Source organism: Xiphophorus couchianus, chromosome 18, assembly GCF_001444195.1.
Source record: "Xiphophorus couchianus chromosome 18, X_couchianus-1.0, whole genome shotgun sequence".
NCBI lineage: Eukaryota > Metazoa > Chordata > Actinopteri > Cyprinodontiformes > Poeciliidae > Xiphophorus > Xiphophorus couchianus.
Genome location: NC_040245.1, coordinates 4,305,309 through 4,330,894, shown reverse-complemented (window position 1 = coordinate 4,330,894; position 25,586 = coordinate 4,305,309). Strand labels below are relative to the sequence as shown.

The 25,586-nt window shown below is 41.8% G+C and overlaps 2 protein-coding genes across 11 annotated transcripts; both read right to left on the bottom strand.

Annotated features, from left to right (window-relative positions):
• Positions 1-522: 522 nt before the first annotated feature.
• On the bottom strand, positions 523-16,635 carry LOC114133507 (heterogeneous nuclear ribonucleoprotein L-like). 7 transcript variants are annotated; one of them, XM_027999481.1, is made up of 14 exons: positions 16,494-16,635; positions 15,311-15,426; positions 12,408-12,645; positions 11,193-11,278; positions 10,849-10,945; positions 9,899-9,971; positions 6,120-6,152; positions 4,608-4,679; positions 3,909-4,156; positions 3,715-3,836; positions 3,433-3,634; positions 3,305-3,362; positions 2,254-2,400; positions 523-981 (listed from the first exon to the last, which is right to left on the bottom strand). In XM_027999481.1, exons 1-14 carry the CDS (start codon positions 16,569-16,571, stop codon positions 923-925), a joined length of 1,629 nt encoding a protein of 542 aa, XP_027855282.1. In that variant the 5' UTR covers positions 16,572-16,635; the 3' UTR covers positions 523-922. The 7 variants fall into 7 exon arrangements, with proteins under 7 accessions (XP_027855282.1, XP_027855283.1, XP_027855287.1 ...); XM_027999482.1 differs by having other exon boundaries at positions 4,608-4,676; XM_027999486.1 differs by having other exon boundaries at positions 2,290-2,400; positions 16,494-16,571.
• Positions 16,636-18,346: 1,711 nt separating this feature from the next.
• srsf7a (serine and arginine rich splicing factor 7a) lies at positions 18,347-25,586 on the bottom strand. Of its 4 annotated transcripts, XR_003593193.1 has the most exons (9): positions 25,366-25,586; positions 23,478-23,711; positions 23,213-23,389; positions 23,040-23,132; positions 22,511-22,552; positions 22,351-22,395; positions 21,366-21,464; positions 20,491-20,901; positions 18,347-18,982 (listed from the first exon to the last, which is right to left on the bottom strand). XR_003593193.1 is itself a non-coding variant. In XM_027999526.1 (8 exons), exons 2-8 carry the CDS (start codon positions 23,699-23,701, stop codon positions 20,808-20,810), a joined length of 774 nt encoding a protein of 257 aa, XP_027855327.1. In that variant the 5' UTR covers positions 23,702-23,714; positions 25,366-25,586; the 3' UTR covers positions 18,347-20,807. The 4 variants fall into 4 exon arrangements, 3 of the variants coding, with proteins under 3 accessions (XP_027855327.1, XP_027855326.1, XP_027855328.1); XM_027999526.1 differs by having other exon boundaries at positions 18,347-20,901; positions 23,478-23,714; XM_027999525.1 differs by having other exon boundaries at positions 18,347-20,901.

Here is a 25,586-nt window from a genome sequence, read left to right as displayed (position 1 = left end):
AGAAAATTAGATTTTTAGTTTATTTTTCTAAGTAATTTTTTTTCCATTATTTTAGAAAAAAAAACACATTAATCTCAAACGTAAGTTTTTATTTTTGACAATATTTCTGAGAAAAACTCAAATGTTGAGATTAAGGTTCTTCCTAGTTTATTTTATTTATTTTTAACAGCGCTACACATAGGGTGATTGACAACGCTCAGACCGGCCTTCTGACTGATTGGTTGTTTCCATCTAGCACTGAAAAAGAAGTCAGACAATTTGTCTTTCACAGATTTTCAGTCCAACTGGTTACACAACTAATAACATGGTTATACTTTCAAACATCTAAAATATATATTTTATGAAAGTTGAATACTGCAGCTTTAAACACCTCAAAGTGTTTCCATGTTCTTCATATGAGACAGTAAAGCAGGTTTTCAGTGTGCCAGCGTTGACCTTTGTACATCTTAATAAAGTGTTTGAAACAGCAGGGGGAGGGCACTAGGACCCAGGGCATGAGAACCAGCAGAAACATGGCCGCCGGCCTGTTGAGCGTTTTTCTTTATTTTCTTAGAACAAAAACATTTTTTTCTCCAGCTGCATATCAGGTCTGAACACACAGAACTAAACCATCAACAATTAAAACAAGAAAAAACACGATTGAATAATAAAAAGTTCAGAAAGCCGCTGCCGTCTCGAGCCATTAAACCGCCGGGGCGTCGAAGTGGCTCCTGCCTAGGCGGCCATCTTGGAATACAAAAAGTCAAAGTGACAGCCAGATGGTGTGGAAACAAACCGACACTATGCAGCTCGTCTGTGCTGCAGATGTTGGATTTAAAAGCTCGGCTGTCAGTTTAAACTCCAGACTGATAAAGTTGTCCTGGTTGATGGAGGCCAGCCGGGTCCGGTTCCGTCCTCTGGACCCAGAAGGGCCGGTTCTTTCTCAGTTGGCGTGAGAGACGGTGGAGAAGCACAGCTTTAATGTGTAGGGGTACGGTCCACCTGCAACAGGAAGGGACAGATTAAGACGCAGCAGTGGAGCTGGGCCCGGTCGGGCAGCAGGATGTGGATGAAGCTCAGAGTTGGTCCAAACCGGCTGAGAGCCAATTCTCAAAAACAGAAAACTGAGGCGGGAATTTGTTCTGCTTCAGCTTCACAGACATACAACGGCCTGTTAGGGACATTATACACAAGAGGAGCACATTTCTGTTAAAAAACAAAACATTTTGAGATTTCAGAAATTTTCAAGAGAAAAGTTGGAAATTTCAGTTTGAAAAATACTAAATTTGTTAGAAAAAAACCCCAAAACAAATTTATACATACATTTATCTAAAATATTCCAGAAAAACAAGACACTTCCATGCTCAAATTAAATAGAAAAAAACTCAGTTAGGTTAATCTCAGAAATTTCTTTGTAAGAAAAAAATATATATCTTTATTGAACGTTTCTTCCAAGTTTTTTTTTTTTCCAACAATTTCTGAGTTTGAAAATCTGAAAATTTAAAATTTGTAAATTTTTTTGTCTGGAAAATCTCTGGAAATAATTTCAACATTTGAGGGGTTTTTTCCAAGCAAATTTTTTGACTTTTTTCTAAAACTGGACATTTTTCAAAGCATGAAACTCAGAAATGTTGAGTAATTTCAAAAATTGTTAAAACATTTGGAAGTCTTTGAGTTTAACAAGTGCAAAATTTGCTGGAAAAACTAAAATGTTCTAGAAAAAAAAAGCAATTTCTGTGATTAATCTCAAAATTTACCAGTTGTTTTCTATTTACAATGGCCGTACAATTCTTTAACATTTCTGAGCTACAAACAGAATTGTTTGTAGCAACAAAAACAACAAAAAAAAGTTTGATATTTCTGAGTTTCAAATATAAAATTTTTGGCTTTGGAAATGTTTTGAGTTTCAGAAGTCAAATATTAGACTTTGCCAAGTTTTTTTTCCCTAGAAATTTTATGAGATCATTCTAAAAATTTCCGAGTTTAAAAAAAAATTCTACTACGTCCCGTGATCAGATTACAGTCTGATCAGTTCTGCATAAACTGAGCCGTTTTATCGCGCTGTCACTTTAAATCCAAGTGAGCTGCTGCTGGCCACGCCCCCAGCTCAACATTTACACTTTATACACATTTAACTGGCTGCAAAAAGACGAGTAATTACACAGCCGTTCATCTTTGAAAAGCATTAGTGGGGCCTCCTGCCCAGCCTTCAGCCTAGTGGGACCAACAGTGAACAGTGAGAGAGGAGATAGTAGATGAGTGATCGAGACAAACCCTTTGATGACCCTTTGCTCGCCTGCCCCCCCACACCTGGGTTTTTCATCTGGTAGTGGTTCATCAGCGCCAGCGCCTCCATGGCGTCGTTGATGGACTCCCATTCCAGCAGGCCGGAGGCGCTGCGGTCGCTGGGAGCAGCGCCACCTGTTGGCAGAAAACAGCAGGGTCAGATCCAGAACAGGAATGAATCGGTTCTGGTACCGATATCTGAGGGTTAGCACCGGCAGATACCAAAAAACAGAACTGAGTATTGGGACATTTATAGATAGAAAAAAAGGTTAAGTTGGTCAAAAACATCAAATCTCAGAAATTTTCTAGAATTTTATTTTTTTCCCCGCTAGCAAATTTTTGAAGTTTTAAACTCAGACGTTTTTAAGTTGTCTAGAACATTTATGAGATTCTGAGTTTCTTGGCAGAAATTTCCTCAATTATTCCATCAGTGAATAATTGATCCCAACTGATGGGAAAATGTCTTGCCATAAGTGAATCTTTACACGATGCACCGATTCACTTTTTTCAAGTCTGATACCGATATCTGAGATTTAGTATCGACTAAATTGACTTAAAATATTTTTTATTAAAACACAGATTTAGATGTACTCAATTAGACGTTAATCTGATAAGTCTGCACCAGAACAGCACACTTAAAAACACCAAAAGCTTAATCAAACATGTAAAAACAACTGTAATTTGTTCAATCAGTGCAGTTAGAAGTAGAACAGCCAATAGAAAATAATACAGAAAATGATAAAAATAGCAGCAAACCTTTCAAATGGTTCAGAAAGTGCAATCAGGAAATCTTAATTTAAAACAAATAAATCATGACGTCGCTCAGAGCCCAAAGTATAGAAATAGACTGAATAGATCTGCCAACATGGATTGGGAATATTGATCAGATCTAAAATTTTTTCAATGCTGGTACCAATAAAAATATTAGAACTGCATTGGTGAAATTCTAGTTCAGAAAGAAAATTATTTAGATTTTAATCTTTTAATTTAATTTCTACACTTTAAAAAAGGAAAGAAAAAGGTGTTTTAAAGTTCTTACTTTTTCCTGTGAACATTTTGACGTTGACTGGACTCTTAACTCCGAGTTCTTCACAAATCTGTAAAACATCAGGGTGAAACATGAAGGTTCGTGTTTTTTAAGATGGCGTCCTGCCTGCGGCGGCAGACCTGAGCAAAGATCTCGGGCGTGACGTCGGGCTGCGCGTTGAAGAAGTGCAGCACGTTGCTCGGGTGCTGGATGCGGTTCTTGGCCGCCTGCTCCGGCGAGGAGAAGCGGTTGTTCCGGGAGCCGTGGAAGTCCTTGAAGCTGCTGGTGCCGTCCTCCAGCTCGTAGCACTGGCCAGGGACGATGGCCTGCTGCTTGGAGACGCTGCAGGGGGCGGAGCCACATGGTCAGGCCACGCCCCCACGGCGCAGGAGGGGCTGGGTCACAGGGCCGACTGAACTCACCACACGTTGAGCTTCTGGCCAAACAGGAAGTTGTTGTTGAGGTGAGTGATGGCCCGGTCCACAGCGTAGCAGTCGCCCATCTCCACCATGGCGGCTCCGGGTTTACTCTTCATGAACTTCACCTGGCAGGAGAACAGAACCGGGTCAGACAGCGACTGGACCGGGTCAGAAAACTGCAGCGCTCTTTCACTGACCCGCTCCACGTTTCCATAGAGACAGAAGATGTTGAAGACCCGGTCTGCATTCATCTTGGCCGTGTCGAGCCCGTAAGCCATAACGACCGGCGAGTCGGCGTGGGCGCCGTATTCGCCGGGCGGTGGCGGCGGAGGCCCGTAACCCGGCCCGTAGCTCCGGCTGCCGCGGCCCCTCATCGGGGGGCCCATCCGACGGCCCTCATAGGGAGGGGACCCGTAGCTCTCCTCGTAGCCATGGTAACCGCCTCCTACAGGACGATGAGACAGGAAAACGTAATGCACCAAACCTGAGGCTTCGGTCGATCCAACACAGAAGAACTGACTTCAAATGTTTACCAATTTAAAAAAAATTTACTGAATAGAAATGAATTTGATAACGCTGCAGCAGCACAGATTACTGAAATACAACGACGCTTCGCAAGTTTGGCAGAAACAACTTTAATCTGTTCAGTCAGATAAGTTAGGATTAGGACAGTCAATGTAAAATAAATAACTGATAAAAACAGGTTAACTTTTCTGCAAACTGCAGAAAGTGCAATTAGGAAGTTAAATACAATGTAAAATAAATGAGCACAAAACATAGAATTAGACCACATAGATCTGCCCTTATGGATTTCACCTGATGTATAATGTTTTTCAATAACTGGTGGATATTGGCTCTCTGATGCTAGATCAGGGGTCAGAGGTCAGCAGACTCACCGTACTCTGGAGGATGGTCCCCCAGCAGAGCCGGCTGCCTCTGGCGCTTGTTGGGGTTTGCATTCACGTCTTCTGAGGACAGGAAGTCAGGAGGAGGAAGAGACACACAAACATGACTCCAGTTAATGTGACGGCAGGACGACCAGCAAACAATGAGCAGTCAGGCCGCCCGCCGCCGAAGGAGCGCCAGGCTAAACGGAGCTCCGGGTTCACAGACATGCTGCTCAAGGCTCATCATCTAACCAGGACCCCCCACAGTCAGACTGCCTCAGTGATCAGGGTTGAGGGGAGAGGCGTGAAATGCAACAAACTGCAAGAAGAGCAGTATGTCTGACTTCAGGTTCTGTCCGTCCAGAACCAAACAGACTGGGCCCATTAAGACAACCTGAGTGGAGTAAGCAGAAACGCTGAAGGATGAGGTGAATGCAGATGATCGGCGGCCGCATTCAGACCTGGCAGCAGCATGACCCGGGAGGACGACTGAAACCTGGAGAAACCTCAACAAACTGCTGCGCTTAACGCAACCTTATTAGAAACAAAACAAACAGACCCAGAGTTTCGGCTACGGCATCAGCCTGGCAGCCCGCCAGGCTTTACCTGACTCCTACACCAGGCTTGGTTTCTATTTAAATCTTTTTTTTTTTTTTTTTTTTATTTCACCATAGGGTTTCCGCCAAGGGATTATAAGCTTGGAGATGAAAGGCTTTAGCCTCTCTCAGCTAGCTAAGCTAAACTGATGGAATCAACCAACTCACTTTGGTTGCCTAGCAACAACCACTCACTGATGAGTGACTTAATTGCTTAAAATAAGAGAAATCCCCAAAATGGAGTAAAAACTGAACAAAATAGGAAATGTCACACAACCCGTTTGTTTTAAATGTCTGAAATTCTTCCAAACAAAAATCCATTATAGATAGGCTGATATGAAATGCTCATATCGCGATACGTTTCTCGGCCATATTGTCCAGCCCTGATTTTCAACCAAAGTAAATGGAACAATGTCCAACACGCCTGAAACCTGGAGAAATTTTGTCAAGTGCAACTGTATTAGGAAAAAACAGAAGTTCTGATGTGTATTGATGATTTTAACAGTGGCACTTGACAAAATTCAGATGTTTATGTTTTTATGATGTAAAGCGTAAAAAAAAAAAAAAAAAAAAAAAAAACTTCAATGGATGTTTGGATAAAACCGAGGAGGTATGTAGCAGAATTATCCTTAGACTGAAGTACAACCAGTTCATAATAAACATTTCTAAATACATTTAAATCAAAATGTGTTCCTCAGATGTTTGATTTGAGACAATGGAACATTTTTTGAACGTTAAAGGCAGAGATAAAATTAAGCTAGCTTTGATCCAGGTAGCAATAGGGGTCCAGGGTGGATGTTAGTGCCAGGTCTGAACAGGAGCCCAACAGGTGAACTGGGGGAAGAGGGGGGGAAACCAAACACACAGTCACTCTGGGTCACAAATGGCTCAGTTAAAGTAAAGAGGTTTGTACGCTCACACACACCTGCACCGCTCCCATTGCCATCTGCATCACCATCTGTACAGGTGCGACAATCAGAGAGTCACAGTGGAAGCCATGTTATTCACCGTTACATGTTCACACAAGAGACAACAACTGGCATAAATGTCAGGGGGGCGGGGGGAAGAGGGGTAAATGAGGAAACCTGAACCCAGCTGTGCTAACTCAGAGTCAGTATGAATACTTTTGGCTCCTTTGGAAAAACCCCAGGATGTAAATCGTGTGTTGTTGCGCTTTGGAAGGGTGGTGGTGGTGGGGGTCTCGCATTACTTACTGCATGTTTACCAACACGGAGAGGGGGGGGGGGGGGCATTAGCTGCAGCAGATCCCTCACTCTCCATTCACTTCATTTCATCCAAACCCTCCTCTTCCTCCTGCTCCTCTTCATCATCATCATCTCCTGGTTTTACCAAAGGCAGCAGCGCTCACTGACGGCTGAGCCGGGGCTCCATCTCTAGAGGAATAATCCTGCTTTAGCGTCCGCCACAGAGCACAGTTCAGAGTGGGGGAGGGCTGTGGCTCCTCTTAGCCGCAAATTGCCAAACCTGCATTACATGGAAGGCATTAAAAAAAAAAAAAAAAAAAAACTAAACAAGGAATGAGCAGAAAAAGAAGAGAAGGAGCAGAGAGAATGGGCGGTGGTCAGTGGCTCCGGTGTGAGTGGTGTTGGTTGGAGGTGGGTGGGTTCTGTATCAGTATGCATCGTCTGTGGGTCGTCTTGACGCTCCGTTCAGTGAGGCGCTGTAGATGTGGCAGGAGGGGGGCGGGGGGGACCGAGTGTAGCTCAGAGCCCCAAACGCATCGCCGTGGCTCAATGAGTCCTACTTCGTCGTGTTGGGTGGGTGGGTGTCTCCTCTGTCCCTCTGTGTGAGCGCGGCTGTGCTTTGACGATGCGTGTTCTCTGCAGATCAGACTACAGGTACTGATGCTGGTCCATGCCTCTGCTCTCGCTTTTTAAACCTCCTCAAGCCGGGTTTGGCTTTTTAAGAAACAAACAGCCTCCGTTTCCATTTGTCTTTGTTTTTTTAAAAAACAAGAGGTGACCTCCAGAAATATGCGGTCACGCGACAGCGGAAAAGACCAGAATCAGTCTTATGTCACAAAAACTCCAGGCGTTTGTATGAATCAGTCATGAATCCCCCAAGAAGATAACTTGTTACTTGTCATTCAAGTTAATGTTTGATTGATGTGATATCTTACTTGCAAAACACAACCAATAATTATACGAGTTTAAAAAAAATTCCCATCTTGCAACAGAACATTAACTTTTAACCATATTTTCACTTCAATTGAAAAGCAAATATGGATCATTTTCTACAACCCAAGTTTCCAAAGATGGGATTAAAATCTCCAGAGGAAACTGGATAAAGTAGAAAAGGTCACATCACCAATTTGGAAGTACTTGAAGATAATAATAAAAAAAAACTAATCAATAATAATCAATACTGACTGATGTAGAATAGGTGTGCACCAATTGCAGTTTGGACCGATCTTTAAAAAGCCTGACCTGCCAATTACAATTTTAGCCGATATCAATATTTTTGTTTGAATTTTTGATAAATGTTAGGTCTGCCACAATAACCAATAAATCAATTAATCACATGATAAATTACAATAATTCAAGAATTTTTATTTCCTTGAGTAATTGTCTCTAACATGTGTTGAATGATAAAAGTCTTCAGTTTGATGCTTTGTTTACAGAGACTTTAATTTTATTTGCCGTTTTGTTTATATATTTAAAAGGTCCAGTGTTAAATGTTCATTACAATTTAAAGTTTATTGTTAATGTGTTTTTGCATTATTATCCCATTATATTACTTTAGAACAACAATACTATCGTTTATCGCAATAACTTGTGTGAAAATGTATCGTCCAGCTGCTTCAGTTATTGAGACAGACCCACATGTAAATCCTCTGACCTGGTGGGTCTGTTGGTGGTTTATTTTCAGACTTAAGATCGGTTTCACAGTAAAGTATCAACCGATCACCGATCTCCAAAAATTCAGGAAATCAGGGCTGATTTATCGGTGCACCTCTCATATAAAATGCTTTTATCTTGAAATGATTTCCAGCCATATCGTCCACCCTTCAACCAAACAGAAAACCACATGTCCACTGTCTACTTTACTGGTGACTGTTGCAGATGTCTGAGTTGTTCTGTTTGTGCTTCTGTGTGTTTAGAACTGTGAGAACAAATAATCGTCCACAGCAGCCTCAGTAAAACAGAAACAATGTGGAGCCGCCCGCCGCTCACCTGATGTGCAGCAGCAGGAACTCGGCTGGCAGCAGAAAGAAAAACAAAAAACACTCCTGGATCAAACAATGGGCGGCCAATGAGGCGAGCGAGCAAACGCCTGGCGAACAAAAGCCTCGCTGTTCTCACCTGCTTAGCAGCTTCTTTAAAGAGCAGCAAACTTAGGACACCATCCACTGAACCAGAATCAGTTCTCATTTCACTGCGCCCGTCATTCAGCCGATCATTTCCGCTCACTTTAAAAAAACTGTTAGGGAAAAATGTTGATTTTCAGATCTCTATTAGAAACACAAATTTTTCTACATGAGGTTTGAGAAATAAAAACTTGCTAGTCTGATTCGTTTACACCGAGTTTCAGAGCGACAGCGATAAAGTTCTGGTCAAACCCAGGCAGAAACTTTCAGCCCCAAATCCACCTGAAGGTTCACCAGGTAAAAATTTTAAAAATGGGAAACGAAAAAAAAAAAAAAAAAAAAAAAAAAACACAAAACATTTTTAATCAAATTATCAAAACACCTGGCTCTGACAATCACACCACAATTATTTAACATTTCCAGGATGAAAAAACTGTTTCCCGTTTGTTTCAGAAATCAACTTTTGATCATAAAAACTGAGTTTTTGCTGTTAAATTTAAGAAATACAGTAACTATTTGCTAAATATGATAAAACCTTGAATCACTAAAGACATACTGCTATTGCATTTTAGAAATACTGCTATTGCATTTTAGGCAATATGATGCTCATGTTTTAATAAAGGAATTTAATTATTTGCATTTTTGGGCATTTAATGCTATGCAAAATAAGTTACTTTGGTTAAATGAATGTGCCAGTTTTCATCCGATTAACTGTAATTAGTGAAATAGTCATTAGCACTACCTACATTATACAAAAATAAAAAAAGCTAAATCTTAAAACGTTGATTATTTCTATCAATTCTCATTTTAAAATTAAGTTTTTAATCATATAAACTTGAAAAACATGGGGAATATTTACCAGAAATGCTGAATCTAGTTTTGGAAACCATGCTGGATAAACGGACTCATGTAGGAACATTTCTATTTCTTTGAGCTTTAGTACGAAAAAGATTAAAGGTGACTCCGATCCCGACACGGTGTTGTGCGTTTACTGGTTTTCTGAACAGACTGGAGCGTTCCTGCTGGTGAAGCCAGCTGAATTACAGCTGCCTGACAGTATCAGGTAACCTGCAGGCCCCTTACTGTCAATCAGTTGTAAATGTCGGCGTGTTGCCAAGCTGGAACAATAACATACCAGCAGCATGAAGAATGCTAGCCAGCAGAAACGGAGCAGAAAAGCCCTTCCAGTCTAATAGTGTAGCTGCAGGGTGTCATCTTTCTGCTGCCAGCGTGTTCCTGCACATCCCAGCTCCCGGTCAGCGTTCACCCGGACCGGACCCGCCCCGGAGGAGATCCTGAATCATCACTAATCAGGAGGCAAAGTGAGCCGACTGACTGGAGGTCAGCGGCGCTCTGGCGCCCTCTGCAGGTTTTACCTGGGCCGCCCAGGTTGGGGTTGGTGTAGTCCCAGGTGTCCTGGTCGTTCTTGAACACGTTGAGGCGAGTCGGCTGGGGAAACAGAGCGGCACAGAAAGTCACTTTAACGCTAAAACAGGGCTTTTCAATAAATGTTTTAACATCCTTTTTGTTCCGTTATATTTTATTTGATTAAAAAAAAAGTTAAAATAATTGATGCAAATGTAACTTCTGCCAGTCAAATTCATCCAGCTGCTTTGCTTTTCAAGCTATTGTAGCAGAAAAAAACAAAGAAAATGCAAAACACCACAAGAACTGCAGAAATAAAATGAAACCTGATGTGATTAATGAAAGAAAAATTACATATTTTCTCATAATCAAAAGACGGGATTGTGATGATCATTTTCCACCACCGAACTCAAAGCCATCTAAACTCAGAAGCTATGAGGTCAGCATTATGCTCAACGAATGTAATAATTATTTAATAGAAAATATCCTAGAAGTTGATGCTTCTTTGTAGATTTTCCAGTATTGTCTCTCAGATGGGGTCAAAGGTTAATGTCTATGGAGGCACAGTGACATGGAAACGTTTGGGAACCAATTCCCTAATTAACTCATGCTCCGATTGGCTGGAGAGTCTAAAAATCATCTTTAAGCTCCAATTTAGGTCTGAACTACAGCTCCAGGAAAAAAATTATTTAAAAAAAACTTACAAAGGAAATTATTTTTTTTTAAAAGTTAGAAATCCAAAAGAAAAAATAAAAACTTGGAATTAAAAAGAGGAAAAAAATTGAGTTCTGAGGAAATTAAAGTAAAATGAAATGATGTTTTGGTGCAACTGTTGGCAGGTTAGTGTTGACTGACACCGAGTGGATGGGAGTAGAGTTTATATTGGACTGTGGTACATTTAATAGGATCGCTGCCTAATCTAAACATTATTCAGATCTAGCTGAACGGAGTCCTGTCACACCTTTGCGTATTCGATCTTCAGGGTGCAGCAGCCGGAGTAGATGTCGGCTCCGTTGAGCGACGCCTTGGCCCGCTGGGCGCTCTGCACCGAGTCGAACGTGGCGACAGTTAAGGAGGCGACGGCGCTTCAGTTTCCTGACCCTGTGCTTTTCTTTCCCTTCACCATCCATCCGATAACAGTTTCTGCCTGACTGAATGACACTTTTAATGACTGAACTGTCTCTGGCTGTTCTTTCGGTTATCGTGTCTCAATCTACGTGCTCGCCCGTCACTCTGCTTCCCCCCTGTATTTAACCAGGTAAACCCTGTTGAGATCACAGCCAGGCTTTCCAACAGAAAGGATATTCCACCATGGCCTGGACGCCGTTCTTCCGGAAGATGACGATTCTCTGGACGGGTCCACAGTTGTTGCAGATGGTGTAGAGGACGTCCTGCAGGGGAGAGCAAACGCACAACAGAAATCTCTGAAACTCTGACGCAACAGTCTAAAAGAAAAAGCTGGGGACTGTTTTCAGTTAATCTGATTGTTCCTAGGAATGCTGGCTTCCTGATGTTTGTTCTAGACGGGTTTTACCATCATGACCATTTGGGCTCCGTCCCATTCTGATAAACAAAAACTCAAATGAGCCTTTCACAGATTAAACACTCTATTTTCAAAACCGTCCATTTCTATAGCTGTAATTCACAAAATGTCTCCTCATTCGTCCTGACCGGTCCTCGTTAAGCAGCTCAAGTTCAGCTTATTATTGAATCACTAAGTTTTTATATCTAAGGAAACCCATTGACTCAATGACTTGCAGTATTTCTTCCTCCTGGTTGAGCGACAGCAGAGAAAAAACTGTCCTGCTACAGGAAGAAACCCGTATAAATGCAGTCGAAAAGTCACTTCATCCTAGTGTAATTTAAAAAAATAAAATAAAATCAAATAAACTTGATTTTTCAGAGTTAGTGTGTTTCCATTAAGCTAATTTATTTTTGTAATTCCAACAAAAACGCAGCTTCCAGTTAAGAGCAAACTAATGTTTTTAAACAGATTAAAAACAAACCCGGGTTTGGGAGTTTCTCAGCTCTTCATGGAAAAATTGGATCGAATTTCCACAACAGAATGTCACTAAAATTAACCAGCAATATTTTTCAGAGCAAGTTGTCCATCAAGTTGAAAAATGTGCCTCTCATAAGCAGTTTTTCCAGAAATATCAATATCCTGCTAAACTGTTTTGCTTTTATTTTAAAGCCTAAAAAACAATAAAATTGTGTTTCTTCAAAAAAAAAAAAAAAAAACTGATTCCCATTGGTAGACATTTAGCAAAAATATCTGCATGTTATTTTGTCAAAAGGTGATAAATAGACACTGCAATTATAAATTTGAATCAAGTCGTACCTGTTTTTTTATAACTTGAATAAATTTCAGACTAAAATTGCAGGTAAACCGTTTCCAAGGCGACACCAGCTGGTTTTTATTCCAACTCTTTTAGCTTCTCCTGTTTTTTTTATGCCATTTAGGTTGAAAACCCAACCAGAAGCTAATTTACCCCTCTGAGGAGGAGGCGTGTCGGTTACCGTGGTGATGGGGTAGATGGGGTTCATGATGGTGAAGAGCAGAACGTTGTTGACGCTCCTGGAGTCGTCAGAGTCTCCCGGCCTGGAGATCTTCTTGCTGGTGGAGTAGTTGATGAAGGCCGGGTGTCCGGCAATGTAGACCTGGTTGTCGGCCGCGTACGTGACGGCGGTCGACGAGCCGTTCATGTCCTCGTACTCCACCAGAGCCTGCCGCTTGTTTGGCATCACGACCACATAGCTGGAACGTAAACACACGGCGTTTCCTGCTCTGATCTCTTCACACACACCGCTTCGTAACAAACCGTGGAGATTCATCTCTCTAAACTGGTTAAATGAATCAACCAGTTCGGCATCATTGTTACACGCCTGGCTGTAATCACAACAACATCTTTACAGGATGCTGTCCAGCTGCAGCATCTGCTCTGATTCTAGATCATGGCTTCTTTAAAGCTCAGTTAATCTGATCTAGAATCAGTTAATCTGCATCTAACCAGGCCAGAAGAGAACTGCATGTCATGGGAACAATGATCACATCTGTTAGCAGCAGCCAGGCCTGTCGCAATAAATCAATTAAAAGAATGACAAATTAAAACAAGGTCAATAATTTACATTTGCATGATTTATCATCTCTACCAAAAACTGGGTGATAAAAGCCTTCAGTCTGGTGTTTTGGTCTCAACTGAATCTTATTTGTAGAATAATTTTGTTTATAGAAACTTCATAATTCATCTGTTTTGTTCATTTATTTTGGATATTTAAAAAGAAAGACTAAAGCAGACATCAGGTGCATTTCCACTGAAAGACCAAAATAAAAAGTGTTACAACTCTAAAGGGCTGCAACTAATTATTCATTCTGTCGATTACTCAATTAATTGGATAAAAAGAATGGGTAAATTCTGCAGATTTTACAGCTAAACGTTTTATACAATATGAAAAAAAAAGTCAAAAAGATGCTAATTAATCACTTTAAAAAAGCAGTAGCATTCATGCATTCACTGAAAATTCAGTTTCTATGATACAAAATGTGATTTAAAATGAGAATCAACAGGAAATAGTTTTCCCATCAGTAAAAGCTAAATGTTGGATTATCAGATGTTGGCGTCTTAAGATAATTGATTTTTGCATAATGTAGCTACAGCTAACGATTATTTTAGAAATCGATTAATCAGGTAAAAATCAGCACATCATGCAGATTTTTCATTTAACCACTCAAGCACATTTTAAAAACTATTCAGTGCCTAAAAAGGCAAATAATGAATTTTATTTAATAAATCTCAACCAAGTGAAGCTAAATCTGTCGAACAGATTTACAGCCAAAGGGTTGAATGTAAAATGTACACATTATTTGTACAGTTTTGGCTTTATTACTGCTATTTCAGAAAACAAAAATCCTATTTTAAAGTCTGTGTACTCCAGTTGACGACTGATTGAAGAAGTGATTAAACTCCAATCAGGACCAGACTGGACGCATCAGCCGATCAGCTGCAGTGACAACGTAGTCTCTCCAGGCCGGTAGTTTACCTGGTGATGCTTGTTTAACGTAATAAATCGTGTTTTAAAGGATCTTTAAGATGTTACAGTAACATCTGCCAGGTAAAACTTATTGAATGAACCAGTGCCAAATCAGATAATCATGATAACAAGCGCTACCTTTCAGCACTGTTTCAAGATACTGATGTGAAGATAAGACACTTCCTGGTAATCCTTAGCCCCGCCCACTTTCTCCTCTCCTCTGAGTAAACAGACAGCTGTGTTTACAAAGTTTGGCCAAGTTTTTTTTCCGTTAACTTGGCACAGTTCACTTAAATGTGGTTAAAATATGTGAAATAAAGAGGAAAAGCATCTGGAATTAGTAAGATGGTGAATCAGATGTTTAAACTGAATGAAGCACAAAACTTTAGTAATTTCAGATTTTCTTCCACAAAACAAAACTTTGGGGTAATCTGAGCTTCTTACGCCGTCAGACACCAGACATGTCAATCGATTTTGCTGGACAATGAATTGTCCAGGTAATTATTGCAATAAACAAAAACATTGTTTTGAGATCTTTTTGAAATAAAATATAAATAATGCAAGTTCACCTTCTTATAAACAAACTTTGGTAAAAAAAAAAAAAAAAAAACTGTGCCTAAGACAAGAAGCAATAACTTAATTACTTGCATGATAAATTAAAACAAACCCAATAATTTGCGTGATTTATTGTTTCTTTTTTTTCTCTTGATAACATCCAGTTTTTTCTACCAAAAACTGGATGATAAAAGTTCTCAGTCTTGGCGTGCCGTGTTGGCGTAGTGGTTAGCACGACCCATATTTGGAGGCCTTGAGTCCTCGACGTGGCCGTCGTGGGTTCGACTCCCGGACCCGACGACATTTGCCGCATGTCTTCCCCCCTCTCCTTCCCCGTTTCCTGTCAGCCTACTATCATATAAGGGACACTAGAGCCCACAAAAGACCCCCTGGAGGGGTAAAATTTTTTTTTTTTTATTAAAGATCTTAATTGGGATACGGATCTGTAGAAGTAGCCTTGGATCCTGGCGATGTCCAACTAGGGAGAAATGTTTGGCATTCTCCCAGCATGCATCCTGATTGGCTAGATGCAGCAGAGACAAACCTACTGAGTCAACCATGCGCTGTGAGGTCAAACAAACCAGACAGAGGCCACCTGTGTGCCTGCAGAATCTGTTAACATTAAAGTGATCGAAAGGCAGGAAATACACCGCCTGACAAGGTGCCGAGCCACAACCTGGATTTGGTTTTCCAGCTTTTCTGTTTTAGATATGGAGGTGCGGTTACCGTGTTGTGACTGAAACATCAGCATAACGTTCTGATATGTTAGGAGGTGAAACATAACACGTCACATGCAGCTGAAACAGTCCAGACTGCCTTGATTTAATCTTCTGTACCTAATGGCTCCGAACTCCTGCAGCGCCTCTACGAGGTCAGCCTCCGTGACCCCGTCCATCAGCCCCCGGACGTGAACCACTACCGAAGGAAGGGTCTTGTGTGGGTCTTCATATCCCTGCAGGAAGGAAAAACAGCAACTCACACAACCGGTTTGGTTTATTGGTCCGACTTGTTGCCTAAGGGAGGCAACAAGTCTCCTGAGAATCTTAAGACATTAATTTTTTGGTTGACTTTCTAAGATATTTCTTTTAATCTCCTATTTATTCAAACTTTCTAATTATTTTTGTCCATTGTAATTGCTTGTTTTTTTTTTCCTTAGACCTTCGTTGATATTTGAGATCTCTTACAAATAAAATGTATTATTCTCTTCAAGAAACTGCTTTACAACATAACCGCTGCAACACAGACTGCTACAGGAGATTATTCCTGCCTATAGCCATTAGCATCTACAAAACAAGTGAAGGACCTTAAATAATAAGTTACATTTCATTTATCTTTGGAATTGTTATTCGTTTTTTCTATTAAATTATTAAAAAGTTGCGCAAAAGATAATTATGTTTTAGGGGGAAAAAAAAAAACGTTTGTAAGAGCCACTTGCTGCTCCGGAGCCGGAGGTTGCAGACCTCCGGTTTAGCGGAACCGAGGTGCTCGGTTTCAGTTTCAGTGGCAGCTGGGGGAACTGGAACCAACTGCTGCCGTTTCAGTTGATTTGTATGCAGTATTTATCCAGAGTGTATCTCTATTTGCAGCTTAATCTGAGTTACAGTTGGGGAAACTGCTGCATTAAACAGCGTTAGGCCCAATTAGCCAAACAGAACCATGCTAACGACCCCCGGTACTGGAACAAAGCAGGGCTCTGATAAGGCCCGGTGGGGAAACCGCCCTCCTTGGGTCCCGCTCAAAGCGAACCGCACGAACACGCATTGAAATAAACATATGGAGCTGTGCTGTATTTTATAGCCCATCATTTTGAAAACGCAAAGCTAAGCTAGCCATTTTTAAAACGGGGAGTTCGGAGAATCAACGGTTTCCCGTCGCGGTGCTCCGCCGACCTGAAACCGCGTCGTGACGGCTTTCAATACGCGAACATGAATGAATTAAAAGTGCACCGCAAAAAAAAGCCCTCCAACAAAGTTTGGTCCGAAAATTCGGACGTAAAAAGAAGTGTCGCAGCGGACTCACTGTGGCCATTCCGTCGGTTTTCTGTCGTTTTGTTGCCCTGCCGTCTTCGCTGTAGTAACGGCTCGCTGCAGTAGCCATGTTGTCCCGGTTAAAAAGAATGTTCGACTGAAATGGACGGAAAATTCATGAAAAACGAGGCATGCGTCGCCACGCCCATTATTGTGACGCAACGAAACGTGATAGGCTCAAGAGGCTGTCTATTTTAATTTAAGCCAATAGGAGAAGAGATGGCATAGCTTTTAGTTGGTTGGCCCCAAAGCTTGAATAAATGTCACTGAAGCATTTGACACTTTCAAACTTTCTTTTCATATTCACTTATAGTCTCATGGAAGAAAATATCTTGATTTTAATTTATGTTTAAATTTAATGTTTGTACGCTGTGAGCAAGTGAAAAACGAAGTCAATCCCTTGTTTATGCACATAAACATGGCTGATTCTGATTGTAAGCGGTTTTATTTACAGCACGAGGTATTCCCAGAAGTGGGTGGAGTAGACAAATACTTTATTCAAGTAAGAGTAGCATTACTACAACATATTTTTACTCCAGTAAAAATAAAATAATGCTATCAGAAAGACAAACATATGAAGTTAGGAGCAAACTCCTGCATTTTAAAAACTAAACTGAAAAATTATACATAAACAGTTTTAAAATAACAGGTTCACTTTTCCAAAATATGAAACTTCCCAATAATGCATACATACCTCAGAGCAGGATATAGTAATTGGGCTTCTTCTTCAAAGAGTGTCCAAAAATATTTACTCATGTAATTGCAGAGAGAGTATGATGTGGTAAAATGTCAAGAAATATATTTTTAACCCCCAACGTCACTCAAGTAAATGCAAATAATAAGCTACTTTAAGATGCATTCAGTTTCAACTCAATTTAAATTGATGAGACATTTTAAAAATACAACAGAAAACCAGTGATTTACAGTCTGGTGCTTTTCCTGGTTTTGATAAGGAATCTACACAATCCATTTTGGACGACTTGCAGCTGATTGATTTGATTTTTACCACTTTGTATTGCCATGTTGCTGAAAATGTGCTATATAAATAAAATTACCTTTTACCAAGAACAATAAAAACACCATAATACAACTTACTGTAAATACAACCATCTGATGGTTTTTCTGTGTCCTGATTGAAAATCCTGTTCTGGCGACAACTCAAGGCTGCTTAAATTCCTGTCTGCGTCCATAACCACACGTTTCTAGTTAACTGAGGTTTTTACTCTCATCTCCAACGTTGATCACATTTTCTGAATCACACACCATGACTTCTCTTTCCTGCATTAAACTGGAGAAACTTAGTCAATTAATTCAACATAAAATGTGTGCATAAAATCAATGTCATCTAGTGACACACAAAAAGTTGTCATCTGCTGTGTTACTGTGTGAAGACGACACAGTAATAGTCTTTAATAAAAAAAGTCCCCCAGAATGGAGCCTTGAGGAGCCTCACAGGGCCCCACATGATTAAACTTTAATAATCTGTGCAGTAAGATCTCAAGCAACTTACCGGTTAAGATAAAACTTTGAAGGTTTTAACTAGAAAAACTACTTAGAGAAAGATCTTTATCAGTTAACTGATAAACTGAGCAGCGCTGCTGTTTCTCATGAGCTGAGTAATTTCAAAGTTTTGAAACTCAATTTACCAAGTTTTTTTGTATAAAATTTAATTTGAGGATTTTTGGCAGAAATGTGCAATTTTGTCCAATCTACAATGGCCCTAGTACAGCACTTATTTAATACAATATTAGAAACATATTTAAAACTTTAAAATAATAAATTAGCACAACATTAATGTCTGAATCTGACAGAATATCAACAGAAACACAACAGAGCAGCAGCAGGATGTGTTGAAGAGGTTTATTCCAAAATAAAACCGCCACACTTTCACTTCTAAAGCTGAGAACAGAAAGAAAAGCAAACAGCTGCCCCAACATGAGCCTCGCTTGTGTTTTAAAATCGGGTCAGAGCAATGTATCAAACTCAGAGGGAATCACATTATTCAGGTAGCTTCATGAAGGGGAAGCAGGAAAACAACGTGACTTTAAATCTAAAGGCATGCAGAGCAACAAGTGTCCCTGTGAAGAGGAGACCAACAGAAAAACTCAGGATGTTTTAATACTTCAGCTGATTTCATCTGCTCAGCCCATTCCTGCCATTTGCTGCTGGAAGATCTGAGTTTTACAGCTAAAAGTCAAACGAGGTGTCGCATCCCGTCTCTGCTACGCTTTTCAAAATACAGATCGCTTACACAGCAGCAACAGTTAAAACTACTCCTATTTATACAACCTGGGCCATGTGGAGCTGTGGAGACGGCAGTCCTGGCGGTAAAAAAAACCCAAAAATGGATCTGGAAATAATGAGAGACGACACGGACCGATACCAGAACCAAAGGAAAACAGCTGCTGCTGGCTGTGAGTCTTGGTCGCTCAGTCTTCTGCAGGCGTGGGGCTCCGGGCCGGACTCGCTGAGTGGGAGCGACTGAAACAGAAACGGACCGGGGTCAGCCTGCGGCAGCAGCAGACGGGGAGACACACATACGGCTTCTCTGCACTGTAAAAACTACCAGGACTAAAGTCAGTTTAAAGGGCCAGCGCGGCCGAGCCAACTGTCCAGGCGGGTTAACGCCGTTTCACCGCCGCAGCGACGCTTCTGGGTTTTTATGTGATTTACAATTAACAAGTAAGCCTGTCACAATAATCAATAAATCAAATAATCGCATTACAAATTAAAATGAGCGTGATAATTTCTTTTTGAATGATTTATCGTTTTTTTTCTTTCTACCAAAAACTAGACGGTAAAAGTTTTCAGTTTGGTGTTTTGGTCTCAACAAGCCTTTATTCTCAAGGACAATCTTCTTTACAAAGACTTTTGGATATTTAAAATGTCTTCCAGTTCCAGTGTCGAATGTTCTTTAGAATTTAAAGTTTATTGATCTTTGTTTATGTCTTAGTTATTTTTAAACCAGGTGAGTTATTAAGAACAAATTATTACTTACATTTATGACCTGGCAATTACAATTTTATCACTTTAAAATGGTCTCAAAGCAACAATATTATTGTTTATCGCAATAACTTCTGGAAAAATTTATCATCCAGAAATATTTGTTATTGTGACTGGCCTAATGACAGCAAAACATTTATTATCAAAAAAAAAAAAAAAAAAAAAAAAGACAGCCATAAAGTCATGACAGTTTGGTTTGTCAAATAATCTGGGAAAAAAAGAAAAGAAATCTCCTTTGTCTCCTCCCAGTACCAACTAGAGACAACCAGTCAAAGCCAGGAGGCGGGTCTTAGCGCTGTCAATCATCCTGTGTGTGGCGCTAAAAGCTCCCTTGCTCTCTGCTGCACTGCAGCTAGCATAGCCGTTGTGAATCCTGAAGCCTTCACAGCATAGTCACTAAAGACCGCGGATAAATGGTTTTCCTGTTGTTTTCTTCGCCATTAGCACATTTAGCAGCGAGGACATGAGTTGACTGACAGCGCTAAGCCCCTCCTCCTGGCTCAGATTTTTTTTGTTTTTGGTGCATTTCTTCAGGCAGCACTGTTAGCTCAGGAAGGAGACCGATGTTTTCACAGATTATCTGTGTCATATTAAACTGTCGCAACCTGGTGAGAGTTTAAACAAATATGTAAAAAAACATTTGATAAAAGTTACATTCTGCAGCTTTACTGTTAAATTGTTGTTTTTTTTCCCCAACATTTTCAAAACATCGACACATTGATAATGTAAACGCAGCATCAGAGAGCTGATCTGGGCAGTTGGGTCGACCGTGCGGCGCCTTTAAGCTGCGCTAACAGATTTCATGTCAGAATGAGAAGCTGTGGCGGCGGGCGGCTAACGCCCTCCTTCCTGCCTGTCAGCCTGACACACATTCACACGTCCACTCACTCACTCCCACATCCAGCCACACATGCTCGCTTTTTAACGGCTCAACATGTTCTGTCACCATCAACATGAGCTTAGTCAGGGGGTGGGGGGTTGGTTACCTTTGGAGACAGCGGCAGAAACAACAAGTACAGAGAAGCGAAGGATCAAAGGACTGAAGGACGGACGACTACAACTCGGAGACGCTCTTGAAGTCTGATCTCTCGTCAGCTCTGTGTCTCACGCTCAGAAGCTAAGACCGAGGCGAAGAACTCTGGTAGGTAGGGGGGTTCTGGTAGGTGGGGAACGGGTTTTTAAAGCCCGGCTCTGAAGGCTGGCCGGCTGGCTCTAGGGGCGAGGGGTCGGTCGGTAGGTCGACCTCTGTCTCGCTGTCTAACGTCAGACGCCGGCGGAGGCTGATCTCAGGTCAGCGCTTAAGTCACCCTCCCGCAGGCTGTGCACACCGCCAGCTGGCAGACCCTGGGCCTGGGATCAGCGGCGGTGTCTGTGCAGTGCTCAGCTCCCACCACACGCTTTAAAGAAAATATGAAAAATAAACAAAACGTTCTGCAAAGATGTTCACCCCAACTCACACCACTGGTGCTCATTTAGCTGATCTCACCTAGCAAAGCTGCCCTCGGCTAGCCAAACTCAGCTAAGTACCTTCTGTCTGCTAGCTTCTGCTAATGTCTGGCTTCGTTAGCTAAGAGTGGCTCCAGGAGAACTGGCGTCGTGGCGGCTCGTCGTCTTCCTGTGCTCCCTGTTCCTGATCAGAGCTGATCCGGAACAGAGAGCACAAGAGCTCAGGTCTTCCTTCCGCTGAACTTTCCCTGAACCAGCAGTGAGGAAGCTGTGGAGTCTTCGGATCCTCCGTCTGGCCGTCGGCGCCCTGGCTAAGATGGCTGACTCTGACCTGAACACCTGCCCTCTAAACATATTTCACCCCTCCCACTGCCCTGTGCTGCCACACACACACACACACACACTGAGGATTTACCTGGCCCGCTTGTGGTTGGCCGACGGCGATCGAGAGCGGGAGCGAGATGCAGAGCGCCCCCTGGGGGCAGAACCGGACCGAGAGCGGGACCTGGAGCGGCTGGGAGACAAAAACAAAAACTAAACATGAAGAAACCACATTTATTACGCCGGACTCATCCTGATGCTCTGCATCCGGGGAACATTCCCAGGACCGGATCAGTTTTAATGCACCAAACCAGTTCAGCGCTGGAGAAAAACCAGTACGGGTTTCCAACTCGGAGCCACTGGAAACGCCTCGCCCAGTCCGTTAGCAGAGCAAACCTTTTCCACTTTGGGTCACATCGAGGTTAACAATGTCTTAAAGGGCCGGTAGTGGCAGAAAAATAAAACTACTGATTAACAAACCGTCAAAATATTAAGAAATAGCTGCCGCTGCAGTCGATGATTACTATATTCTCACTTTTTTGTAACAACAACTGATTTGACTGATAAAATAATATTTAAAAACACAACTGTAAGCTCCAGAGTCTAGAGGGTCCAGTAAAAACTTCTGGCGGGCCGGATTTGACCCATGCCGTAGAGTATCAGAGCTCCAGCTCGAACCAACCGTATATGAGCTTTATGCGAAAACTGGAACCAGTTTGGAAGGAAGTCAGTCATTTTCCACAAGGAAGAAGCTAAGATTTTATCAGCATGAAGGCGTTACTGTAAACACGAGGGAAAAAAACAGGGCTGAGTAATCTCACATTCCCAGCATATTAACTAAACCACAACATCACTTTAAATCAAGCTGCAATAAAATGTTTTTACTGGAAACCAGAGTGGAAATCCGTTTTCAGAAGAAGATAGAATCAAAAACCAAACAAAATGAGGAGCAATTAAAATGATTCATAGTAAAAACTCTAAACATTTTCAGTCGGTGTGAGGAGAACTGGGACTAAACAGCAACAACGTTCTAAAGGACCAGGGTGGGGTCAGAGGTCAGGTTGGACCCAGTCCCATACCTTCTCACTGGAGTCCTGGACTTGGACCGGGCCGGGGAGCCAGACCTGATGATGCAGAAGCAAAGAACGTTTTCATTAGAGCAGCAGAAACTTCCTGGTTGCAGACAGAACCGGCTGGCCGGGTCGCAGCGTGTCTGTGGTCAGGCCGTTGCGGTCTCACCTGCTTCTGCGTCTGGAGTATGACGGTGATCTGCGGCGGCTCCTGGTAAACAGACAAAAGAAACGGTTAGCACCGGTCGGACTGGCGCGATTCAGCTTCACAGAGCCGTCTCCTAGCAACAGAACGGGACCGGGCTGATTCCAGACGGTTTTTACTAGTACTAATTTCTCTTTTTCAATAATTTAATTTTACTGCAGGAGCCAGTTATTTATTAAATATTTCACCCTATTTGTCACCCTATTCCAGGGTGACAAATAGCCACGTTCCACAGACAAACAAGGGGATTAGTCCACTTCTTGTTGTTTGTTTTTACCTTTTAGAAATTACAATGGTTGTTTCCAGGTGTGATGGTGATTTTGTGATTATTGATAATTGATCGCCTGAACAGCGGCGGTTAGCTAGTTTAAACACCCGATGATCGGTCAGAGTTGCCGTCTGTGTCGGATTATTTTACTGCTAACTGAACCAAACTGTGCAGATTTTTTTGGTTATCATTTCTGGTGGCGTGCCCGTTTCCACGGTGACTTACCGGCTGTAGCTGCGGCTACGGCTGCGGGAGTGAGAGCGGTAGCGCCGTCCGCGGGACCTGGACCGTGAGCGGGACCGGGATCTGGACCGGGACCTGGAACAGAAAGACGGCCAGGTCAGCGCTGCTCTAACGAGCTGACAGGCACTAAGCAGCTAGCATGGCCCCGTCCCCACCTGCTGCTGCGCCGGCCTCTCTTGCTGTAACGGTAGCAGTCGTAGGCGTAATGGCCCCGGTCCCCGCACTGGTAGCAGCGGTCGTTGGGGTCAAACTGGCGGCGGCTGGGGCGCCCGCGGCCTTTCCTGGACAGGCCGGTGGACATCTCCACACGAACACGGGAGCCACAGAGGATCCTGGGAATGAAGGGCCGCCGTGAGTTCAGGGAGCAGAAATCCTAACCTGTTCTACTTAAAAACCCGTTTAATGGAGGACAACACCTACTTCCCGTCCATGCCTTTGACCGCGTCCTCTGCGTCTCGGGGATCCTCAAACTCCACGAAGGCGAAGCCGGGTGGGTTCCTGGCCACCCACACGGTCCTCAGGGGCCCGTAGTAACTGAAGGCCCGCTCCAGCTCCCCTTTGGCGGCGCCGTTACCAAGGTCACCCACGTAAACTTTACAGTCGGTGGCCCGAGACGAGCTCCGGGACGATGAGTAGTACGACATCGCTCCTTAGCTGCTGGGACAAAGTAAACATGAAAACATAATGACACAGAAACACAGCTGAGTCCGACTGGGAAAACAAGACGGTTCTGGTTCTTTTTTATGTAAATGATGTATCTTCTTTTGACTAAACAACATTTAAATGGTACAAAATGAAAATATGATGAAATATTCTGTATTACAGTATCTCATATTTTATGTTAATTTCTTTGATTAACGTTAACGTTTATATTCTAGCCATTAGAGGGGGTCCATAATCATTTTAACTAAATTGACTTAGCATATTTTAATTAACTCAAGTTTAAATAAATTATGTAAAGAAAGAAATGGGATGCATAGTTCTGAATGTTTAATGGAGTTTAAAAGATAAAGGAAGAAAAATAAAAGAAACTTTAAAAATAATGGTTAAAAAATGTGATGCATTTATGCAATGTGAGTATTGGGAGCATTGTAGATAAAATATTAAACATTGGCCACAGAGTACATTTCTGCCAAAAAAATTACATATTTCCTAGAATCTTTTGTCGGTGATATTCACTGTTAACACATTGTAAAATTATGCAAAAAACATTGAAGGCATATATTTACCATTTTAAACAAGAATTTGGGCTGACATTATGTGCATTTTATAAATTTGATACCTCAACCTTAGAGGACTTTTTTGTTGCAATTGTTTTTTTACTTTGTAATTTCAGAAAATATCTTACTGTCTTTACAATATTTACTATTGTAAATTTATCCCAATAATCATCAAAACTGTAAAAGAAAAAACAAAGATTCCTCACAAAATTATGATTTTTCATCTGAGAATATCCTAGTTATTTCTTAACGTTTGAGATTTTGCGTTTTCAGAGTGTTTTGACCACATTATTTTGCTTTTTCCCCCCATTTTTCTGGGCCGCTGCATTTTCCTCCCGTCGAGGAGCGCGCGGGAGGTAAACAGACCGTCTCCATGGTGACGGGATTTTGCCTGCCGCTAAAACGCAAATGGGATTCCGTTAACCAACCGCAAACTATTTGCCTTACGACCGTTTGTGTTGTGCGGATTCTCCATGTAGTGACAGAAATCGAAACCCGAAAGCACTGAAACCAGCCCCCCGTGTCTGGCGCTGCTGCAGGTGGTCTGACGCCATGATGGCTGCATTAAAACCCATTAAACCTCCCGTTGTTTAAATAAAAAAAAATATATACACATACACTTCTTTTAAACATAGTTTATGCTAAAGAAAGACACGGACTGAGCTAAACGGTTCGTAACTATGACCGGACTTATTGGACTGGTTGCTCTCAAACGGCATTTGTGTATTTATATTATTATTATTATTAATAAACTAAATTCCTAAAAATATCCACAGTTTTCGAAAAACAATCTCTTACACTATTCTAAATAGATTTATATACTCGAATACTGACAACTGAAAGTGAGGTGCGGAATGTAAATTGTAAATTTGTGCTAGCGTCTCAATTTCCCTGCCTATTATCTCCGTGTTTTATGCCTAATGGAATCAGGTCTGTTTAAACAACTTTAAATGAAAACTCTACTGAACAACACAGAAGTGTTTAAATACGTGAGTTCCGGGATTATTAATAGACGGTTAAATCCAGGAAATAGTCCAGGCCCGGCTCATAAACAATGGCGGGCGGCAGCACGCGTTAGCCGGCCTTACCTTCCTCTGTTGATTTTCGTAGCTCCGCTTCGAGAAAACCCAACTCCGGCAGTCTCGATCGGAAGCCTGTGTTCGTAGCGAAGTGACGGGAATAAAAATCGTACAGAATAAAGTTGGTTAACCGCCACTAACACGCACATTAATCTAACTCCAGCATGTCTTTCCGCAACGACTTCACCTCCAACTGCTAGCAGGTTCTTCTTCTTCTTCTTCTTGTCTTG

Coding starts and splice junctions, on each gene's coding strand:
- LOC114133507 (XM_027999481.1), bottom strand. CDS start 16,571: ATGGCTACTGCAGCGAGCCGTTACTACAGCGAAGACGGCAGGGCAACA. Junction 11,279..12,407: donor CCATCTACCCCATCACCACG/GTAACCGACACG, acceptor TCTCCCCTGCAG/GACGTCCTCTACACCATCTG. Junction 9,972..10,848: donor TGAAGATCGAATACGCAAAG/GTGTGACAGGAC, acceptor CTGTTTCCCCAG/CCGACTCGCCTCAACGTGTT.
- srsf7a (XM_027999526.1), bottom strand. CDS start 23,701: ATGTCGTACTACTCATCGTCCCGGAGCTCGTCTCGGGCCACCGACTGT. Junction 22,553..23,039: donor CGTAGCCGCAGCTACAGCCG/GTAAGTCACCGT, acceptor TCTGTTTACCAG/GAGCCGCCGCAGATCACCGT. Junction 22,396..22,510: donor TACTCCAGACGCAGAAGCAG/GTGAGACCGCAA, acceptor CTGCATCATCAG/GTCTGGCTCCCCGGCCCGGT.